Consider the following 9386-nt stretch of genomic DNA (forward strand, 5'->3'; position numbering starts at 1 on the left):
TGGCCCGCGGCGCTGGGGCTGAGCCAGCTTCGGTCTGCCTCCTTCCAGGGTGCAGAGCCTCCAGCTCCACCACGAGCTGCATGCCGCCCACCTCCTCTCCAGCACAGACCTGAACGAGGCCCAAGCCCACCGGCGGGCCTGGCAGCAGAAACTCAACTGCCAGATACAGCAGACCACCCTGCAGCTGCTTGTGAGCATCTTCAGGTACGTGAGAGAACGTTTCCGGCGTCCATGAGGAGGTAACCAGCCAGTCAGCCATTCATTTCATGGGGATCGTGCACCCTGCCCCAGAGGGCAGGCCATTAGCACCATCTGCCTGGCAAACACCAGCGGTCCCCGCCCCGCCAAAGCTTTTCTTGTGACTGTTACAATCAGCAGTTACAGGAAGTTTGTTCTTTGGACTCTGACCCTGCCTGTGCCTTCCTAACGCCCTCTCCTGCTGGTGACTGTGCCTTCCTAACACCCTCTCTTGGTGACCCCCTGCAGGTGGCTGTTTTGGGACAGCCCTCTAGGAAGACGCAAATCTGATTAACCTGCAGGGAGCACCTGTCACTCTGGCCTGTGCTGGCTCCGGTCTCTGGCTCAGTCCACGGAGGGCTCTGTCCCACCAGGCCTGCATCCAGGGGCTCGTGAGGGACAGACGGGCCATTTTGATGTGACTCGTAAGCTAGATGATGAAACCATCTATGGGAGAGCCACAGGACGGATGGGACACTCAAGATGTGCCCGTTAGCGAGTTTTCTTTCTCCTCATTCCAGGAATTACTGCATTAGCTGCCTCCCGCATGCTATTGCTTCCCCAGCGCTTGAGCTAGAATTGGTTAAGTGGACAAGTCAAGTGTGTTTATTTCAGTGTGATACGGTGCAGGTATTGAGTTGCTGTTTCTGGCCTAAATATGCGGTCACTTAAGGAATGTATGGCAAAAATGATAGCTTCATAGATAAGTACTTGGTAATACAAAAGCCTTTGGGCCTTCTCCCACCCACCCTTTCTTTCTCTGGCAGTGTTCCTCCTCTCCTTCTCGCTGGTTGCTCCCTGAGTCCAGGAGGCACCCCCGATGCTAGCCTCATCTGTTCTTGAGGGGCCTTCTGCTTTGGAAGGGGGTTAGCACAGAGGCTGCTGGCTTGATCGTACTCTGTGTGATTATTTCAAAATGGAAATTTAAATGGCTTTTTTTTTTTTTTTTTTAATTGAGACAGAGTCTTACTCGGTCACCCAGGCTGGAGTGCGGTGACGCCATCTCGGCTCACTGCAACTGCCGCCTCCCAGGTTCAAGTGATTCTCCTGCCTCGGCCTCAGAAGTATCTGGGACTACAGGCACACACCACCACGCCTAGCTAATTTTTTGTATTTTCAGTAGAGACGGGGCCAAAACGTGGCCATTTTGCCATGTTTGCCAGGCCAGTCACCAAATCCTGACCTCAGGTGATCCTCCTGCCTTGGCCACCCAACGTGCTGGGATTACAGGTGTGAGCTACCGCGCTTGGCCTGAATGGCCTATTCTTTTGATGTATTTGTTTGCATAAAGTGAATAATTTATTAGGAAAAAATGGGATGGTGTATTACAGACATGTGATATTTTCTTTGCCCAAAGAGGCATAATTAGTGTGGTCCTAAATATGTTGTTTTCCTTTTGTTCTTTGAAGATGAAATATTTTATGAACAAGTTTTTTTTTTTTTTTTTTTTTTAATTTCTTATTTTACAAGCTCAGTGAGTTGACAGAAAAGCAGAATAGTCCCAGCCACTCGAGAGGCTGAGGCGGGAGGATCCCTTGAGCCTAGGAGTTTGAGAACAGCCTGGACGACATAGCAAGATCCTGGCTCTTTAAAAAAAGAAGCAGAAGATATGATTACAGATGATAAAACTTTATTTCCCCTAGATGAAATAACTTATTCTCTCAAGGAAAACACTAAACAGATTATGTACTAACTATGCCCTGTAAGGTTGTTCGTTCTATTTGTATATTACTTTAGATCTGGGAGATCACGTGCTAAAATCTCGATGGGTTTATAACATGATCTGAGGAAACTGGGTACCAAGAGGTGAAGTGGGCCAGGTGTGGTGGCTCACGCCTGTAATCCCAGCACTTTGGGAGGCCAAGGTGGGTGTATCACCTGAGGTCAAGAGTTTGAGACCAGTCTGGCCAACGTGGTGAAACCCCATGTCTACAAAAAATATGAAAATTAGCCAGGTGTGGTGGTGTGTCCCTGTAATCCCAGCTACTTAGGAGGCTGAGGCAGGAGAATCACTTGAACCTGGGAGGCAGAGGTTGCAGTGAGCCAAGATTGTGCCACTGCACTCCAGCCTGGGCCATAGAGCGAGACCCCATCTAAACAAACAAGCAAACACAGAGGTGAAGTGACTTGTCTGGGGAGGCTGGCGGCCAAGCTGGTTAGCACTTGGAGAGTCTAGCTGCCCCTCTGGGCTCCCCACCCTGAACTCAGTTTCATGTGTGTGAACTACAACTGATTTTTGTGTCTTAATTTGCATAAGGAACTGGTGGGCTGGAGGAAGGTGAGGACAGGAACACTGCCTCCTGCAGTTTCATTCTAGTTGGGGGAAATTTATGCTTGACCACGAAATACATCCATGTCGTATCATTTTGGTAATCAAGAATCTTTCTGAAGAATACAGCTTTTTCAAAGTTTGTATCTCTTGTAACCATTTTTCTGCTACTAAAAGTGGTCTATATTTTCATGTATTTAATAATGCTTTAGCACTCAGACTATCTTTCTCTTTGTCAGGGATGTAAAGAATCATTTAAATTATGAACACAGAGTCTTTAATAGTGAAGAATTTCTCAAAACCAGGGCTGCAGGGGACCATCAGTTTTATAAGCAGGTGAGAGCTGTGGGATGTGGGTGTGCCTATGTGTGTTCAATCCATTATCCTTTTCTCTGTTTAAATACTTTTCAAAATAAATTTTCTCAAGTGTATCAATTTTTCCAAAAAGTTTGTTTTAGCACGGTTCCTTTTGGTCATGTGACTCTCCCTCTTTTTTTAAAAAAATCAGCTTTTTAAGAGTATAATTTACTTATGGCCAGGCACAGTGGCTCACGCCTGTAATCCCAGCACTTTGGGAGGCGAGGCAGGCAGATCACTTGAGGTCAGGAGTTTGAGACCAGACTGACCAACATGGTGAAACCCTGTCTCTACTAAAAATACAAAAATCAGCCAGGCGTGGTGGCAGGTGCCTGTAATCCCAGCTACTCAGGAGGCTGAGGCAGGAGAATTGCTTGAACCCGGGGAGTGGAGGTTGCAGTGATCCAAGATGGTGCCACTACACTCCAGCCTGGGTGACAGAGCAAGATTCCGTCTCAAAAAAAAAAAAAGTATAATTTACTTAAAATATGGCCATTTCAAGTGTGTGGTTTGATGGATTTTGACAAATGTACATATCTCTATCACCACTTCCTCAACCTGGACATAGAACATTCCCATGACCCCAGTCAGCCCCATCCCTCCCCAGGTCCCGGCAACTCTACCTGCATGCGTCCCCGTAGACGGTCGGCCCATCTCAGAGTCTCAGGCTGTGCAGTCGTACGGTCTGCGCTCTGTCTGCCTCTCTCCCTCAGCCTCCTACCTCAGACCGAGCTGGGCTACTGTGTGTCTCAGCAGCAGCTCCTTTTTTTGCTAGGAATGTCCTGTGGTTGGGACAGAGTGCGCTTCGTTCTTCTGTCCACCTGCTACTGAGCATTTGGGTTTTTCCATTTGTGACTATTACAAAAAAATAATCACGTCGGGGGCTTTGCCCTGGCAGGCGATAGAAGCTGCCTGAAGAGTCCCTTGATCCTTTTGGGTTTTTTTTTTTTTTTTTACAGCTTTGGGGTAGGCCGAGAACAGCCCTTCTCTAGGGTTGGTTTATAACCTAGCCCATCTGCTAAGTGATGTGCCCCCGCCCCCCCACCGTGTCTCCTGAATGGCTGGGGGTCAGCCAGGACCCTCCGTCCTGGCTGTTGGGAGCGTGACTGGCTCTCTGCCCTTGTGAGCTTGGAGAGTTTTGCTGACAGCTTCCCAGTCGTTCTTTGGTTTGATGCGGTTTAGCCCTATGCCTGGGCAGCGGGGTATTCAGCAAAGGCTTAGGGAGACCCTGATGCAGGCTTCCTAATACAGGCTCCTAACACAGACCTGATACAGGCTCCCTGTATCATTCCCTCCTCTCCAGAGCCCTGCCCGAGGCTTCCAGCTGCCCCAGCCTCTGTGAGCTCCCTCCATGCCCTCAGTGCTGCAGCTGCACCAGCCACGAGCCTGCCTCTTGTCCAGTGTCTGAAAACAGTCGTTTCTCTTTTTTATCGAGTTTCCTCACAGTTTATGTCAAGAGGATATGTCTGAGCCTTGCCTAGTGCCTTATGGCCAGAAGCATGTGTCCACCTCTTTTAGCTATGATGAAATACGCTTTTGTTCACAGGGTGGGTATGTGGGCCTCGCTGTGTGAATGTATGGCCGCCATTTCTTCTCCTGTGTGAATGAGGAAGAACAGAAAACCCTCGAGTTGGTTCACTCAGTCAGTATCCACTGGGCATGAGTGGTAGTGCTCAGTTCTGTGCCAGGAGGCTCGGGGGCTTTGGAGCAGGGACCTGAGGAGTCGGCACAGCCCAGTGACCAGCCCTTCTGTCTTTTCCAGGTCTTAGACACCTACATGTTCCATTCTTTCCTTAAAGCCCGGCTCAATAGGAGGATGGACGCCTTTGCTCAGATGGACCTTGACACCCAGTCGGAGGAGGACAGGTGCTTCACTGTCGTGTTTTGGATCCACAGCTCTTTAGGGATCACAGTGTCCAAGGACCTCAGTTTTATTCAAATAAGTAAACGAGAAAGTCAACGGGAAATGCCTTGTGCTTAGAAACTCATGATGAACTGGACAACAGCTGGGAAGCTCTTCTCTCTATGCTTCTACCTCTTTTTTTTTTTTTGAGACAGAGTCTCGCTCTTGTTGCCCAGGCTGGGGTGCAGTGGCGCAATCTTAGCTCACTGCGACCTCTGCTTCCTGGTTTCAAGTGATTCTCCTGCCTCAGCTTCCTGAGTAGCTGGGATTACAGACACCCGCCATCATGCCCGGCTAATTTTTGTATTTTTGTAGAGATGGGGTTTCACCATGTTGGCCAGGCTGGTCTCGAACTCCTGACCTCAGGTGATCCACCCACCTCAGCCTCCCAAAGTGCTGGGATTACAGGCATAAGCCACCACTCCTGGCCTGTTTCTACTTCTTGAGGGAACGCTTGAAACGTGCCTGATGTTAGCGTGCTCCCTGTGGTTTGCGGCCCTGTGTCTTCTTTGGTGTCTCACTCTCCCATCTCCTTTCTCTCTTCCCACCTACCCCCATCCTCGAAGCCTGTTGTTTTCCATCTCTTCCTTGCTCTTTGCCTGAGCCCCCTCCAACATGCGTCCACGGCAGTCAGGGCTCCTGTTGGCTTATGCTGGTTTCTTCTGGGCTTGCGTCTGGGTCTCCCTGAGGCTGCACATGGTGAGATTTGGGCAACACGTTCTTACCAGTCTGTTTTCCACTGGTCTGTAAGAGTATCACATGCTCTTCGTTACACTGGGGAAAATGCTTAGTTTAGGCTTATTCTGCAATCATTATTGTGTCTATAAAGTAAAGCGTTGCTTTTTCCTACCCCAGAATAAATGGAACGCTTGTAAGTCCAAGGAGACCGACTGTTGAGAAAATAGCGTCTCGGAAGCCCTCGCACCTGCAGGTCACCCACAGGCGCATGGTGGTCAGCATGCCCAACCTGCAGGACATCGCCATGCCTGAGCTGGCACCCAGGAACTCCTCGCTCCGGCTGACGGACACCGCAGGCTGTGCGGGCAGCAGCGCAGGTAAGGGCTGCCCCCCATCGTGGTGCTGTGTGTCGGTCCCCGCATTCCTGCACTGCAAGTCGTTGAGCAAAACTGGAACTTGTTTCAGGGGAGAGGAGGGGGCTTGTTTTAGCAGCCGAGTTATTTGAAATGTTTAGAATATTCATTTTGCCAACTGTGTGCCTTCTAGAAAATTGTTTCTTGTCTGTATTTTCTGCCACCCAGCGTCACTGCTAAAGGTAACAGAGGCTCTGCATGGTTCGGCATCCTTCACAAGCACAGGCTGTGTGTGTCTCTGTGTGTGTGGATTGCATGTGTATAAATACATATTTACACATACACACGTGTGATAGGCGGGGGCGCCAGGCACCGCAGGCTATGTGTGTCTCTGTGTGTGGACTGCATGTGTATAAATACATATTTACACATACACATGTGTGATAGGAGGCGGGGGCACCAGGCACTTTCTAGAGCCAGAGCTGTGAAGGAGCCCAGGGCCCCTGCCCTCGTGGAACTGGCATTCCAGGGCCAGGGCTAAAGTGAGCAGGGCCAGGGATGGGGAGGGGCTGTGACTGTGGTTGGGACATTTCTACAGAGACGGGATGCATGGAGAGGCTGAGCCCTGCCTGGCGCCTTCTCAGGGAGGTACATCCTGTCCCTAGTGGATGGGAGAAACTGTTGGGAGGCCGGGGCCTTGACCCCCGGGGCACCTGCAGCTGCTGTCTCAGGCCCAAGCACCACGCAGCTCCTCCTGATCACTGTGCTCAGACCCCAGGAGCTGCATGAGCGACAGCTTGATGACCCCGAGGGCTATGGTCATCCTGCCTAGCAAGTACATCTTGGCTTCGACTATTAGCTTCATCCTCAAATAAAGCCTCAGTACCCGATACCTCAATAGTATTAGTGGTTGTAGCAAGTCAAATTGCTCAGTGAATGCTAGCTGCTGTTTTCCTGGGGGTACCATGGGAGCAAAGTGAGGGTTCTCTCATGCCTCCCAGGGCGGTGGGTGCGTGGAGCTTTCTGGAGGGACACACCCATTCTCATTTTATTTTGCATCCAGAGAAACATCGTCCTTGACAAGATGATGTCACAGGGACACATGTTCATTTGTAAGGGCTGTGCTAATGGTCTCCTTTTTCCCCTTAATGTTTTAGTTCTCAATGTGACGCCGAAGTCCCCATATACATTCAAGATTCCCGAAATCCACTTTCCGCTGGTGAGCGAGTGCGTGCAGGCGTACTATGCCGACTTTGTCACCCTGCTGAGCAAGGCCATGGACTTTCTGGCCCCTGATAACTCTCTGCTCCTGGCCCGCTATTTCTACCTCCGAGGGCTCGTTCATCTGATGCAAGGACAGCTGCTGAGCGCCCTCTTGGACTTCCAGAATCTCTATAAAACAGACATACGGATCTTTCCCGCTGATTTGGTGAAGAGGACGGTGGAATCCATGTCTGCCCCCGAGCGGGCGCAGGCGGAGCGGGCGCCGGAGCTGATGCGGCTCATCAGCGAGATCCTGGACAAGCCGCACGAGGCCTCAAAGCTGGACGACCACGTGAAGAACTTTAAGCTGCCCAAGGAGTACATGCAGCTGGACGACTTCATGAAGCGGGTCCAGGAGTCAGGGATCGTGAAGGACGCCAGCACCATCCAGCGGCTGTTCGAGGCCTTGACTGTAGGTAAGAGGACGCCTGGCACCATCACCGATTTTATTATTTAGAGACAGGGTCTGGCTCTGTCGCCTAGGCTGGAGTGGACTGGTGCAATCACAACTCACTGCAACCTCTACCTCCTGGGCTCAAGCAGTCCTCCCACCTCAGCCTTCCGAGTAACTGGGACTACAGGTACGTGACACCGAGCCCAGCTAATTTTAGTATTTTTTATAGGGACAGGGTTTCAGTATGTTGCCCAGGCTGGTCTCGAACTCCTGGGCTCAAGAGATCCACCCACCTCGGCCTCCCTAAGTGCTGAGATTACAAGCATGAGCCACTGAGCCAGGCCCATATATTTTATTTTACTTTATATATTTTTGAGACAGAGTCTTGTTCTGTCTCTCAGGCTGGAGTGCAATGGCACGATCTTGGCTCACTGCAGCCTCCACCTCCCGGGTTCAAGTGATTCTCCTGTCTTAGCCTCCCGAGTAGCTGGGATTATAGGCATGTGCCTCCACACCCAGCTAATTTTTGTATTTTTGTAGAGACAGGGTTTCACCATGTTGGCAAGGCTGGTCTCGAACTCCTGACCTCAAGATGATCCACCTGCCTTGGCCCCCCAAAGTGCTGGGATTACAGGCATGAGCCACCATGGCTGGTCCCATATATTTTAAATATTTAACGACAATGGTCAGGTAACAGCAGTGGTGAGGTAAGCCGCCAGCAGGTGACAGGCAAGACCGCTGCAGCACCGTGGTCTTTACTGTTGCTCTGGGCACTTACCTGGGAACGGGTGTGGTTGGCGGGGCCCTTAGGCAATGTGCCTGTCACTGAGATCTTAAACACGTCTCCAGGCTGGGCTCTGAGTTGCGCTCTGTGTGGGTGGAAGGGACGTAGAATTGCTGATGGGAGATGAAGACGCTCCTTGCCTGGGAGAATTGCTCAGCATCTATACAGAACCATGGCCTCGGCTGAAATGCTGCAGACACATGCAAAAGCAGGGACACGGGACAAATGCCAGGGTCCTGTGACAAATGTCACGGTCCTGCGCCCAGACTGACACCTGCTGCGTTTGCCATGGAGTGCAGTGGGCTTGTGCTTAGACCCAGTGCAGGCCCCGTGCGCCTCTGTCCCTCCCTCCCCAGAGGGAGCCATTGTCCCAAGCTGGAGCTCTTTTATCTGGCCATGTTTTTATGCATTTACTACAAACGGATGAAGCTGACACAGGACCTAGGTTTTGTGAGTTTAAACACAAAAGCGGGAGAATGGGAATTGTCCCACCGTATGTCTGAGTTTGCATGTGCTGTTCACTCATGGTGTTTTTGAGACGTATCTGTGTCGCTCCACATCCGCTGGGTTCATTCACTTCAACCACTGCCTGTGCTGTAGTGTGTGGGCACCTTTTGTCCACCTGTTTCACCATCAGTGGTGTCGCACCTGTTTCCTGGAGTATGTGTGGGTCAGTCCCTCTCAGATGTGTACCCAGGGCCTGCTTTGAGATGTGAGAACCATCGTTTGGGCTTGGCGAGGGCTGCGCTTCCATCCTGCCAGGCAGCACACATTCCTCGGTCTCGACTCTCACCCGTTGTGAGTGTGCAAGGATGCCACACTGACGTCGCAAACAGCACACGTGCTCGGGAGCAGCCCTGGTTTCTTTTCTGTGAGCTGTGTTGCCATGATCTTTGCCCATTTTTATCTTGGGCTGCTTTTCCTTTCCTTACGGATGTGTAGGGATCTTCAGGCCCTCGGGAGAAGCTGTCCTGGTGACAGAGGCCTGGCAGGTCGCTCTTCCGGCTGTGAACAGGTGCTGCGGAATGCAGTTTCCTTGCTTATCTTGCCTGTGGCCTCTGAGGGATGTCATGGCCGAGTGTGTATGTGTGTATATGAATGTGTGTGGGTGTGAAAATGTGTGTATGTGTGTATATGAATGTGTGTGG

General features: G+C 51.0%; 1 protein-coding gene across 1 annotated transcript in view; it reads left to right on the forward strand.

Annotated features, from left to right (window-relative positions):
• DENND3 (DENN/MADD domain containing 3) overlaps positions 1-9386 on the forward strand; it is a 97921-nt gene that overhangs the window by 63167 nt on the left and 25368 nt on the right. Inside the window, exons 7-11 of the mRNA XM_011990151.1 lie at positions 49-204; positions 2746-2842; positions 4626-4729; positions 5622-5821; positions 6955-7476. Coding sequence (XP_011845541.1) covers positions 49-204; positions 2746-2842; positions 4626-4729; positions 5622-5821; positions 6955-7476 — 1079 coding nt within the window. The remainder of the gene's footprint in view (positions 1-48; positions 205-2745; positions 2843-4625; positions 4730-5621; positions 5822-6954; positions 7477-9386) is intronic.

The sequence above is a fragment of the Mandrillus leucophaeus genome, unplaced genomic scaffold, assembly GCF_000951045.1.
Source record: "Mandrillus leucophaeus isolate KB7577 unplaced genomic scaffold, Mleu.le_1.0 Scaffold371, whole genome shotgun sequence".
Taxonomy (NCBI): domain Eukaryota; kingdom Metazoa; phylum Chordata; class Mammalia; order Primates; family Cercopithecidae; genus Mandrillus; species Mandrillus leucophaeus.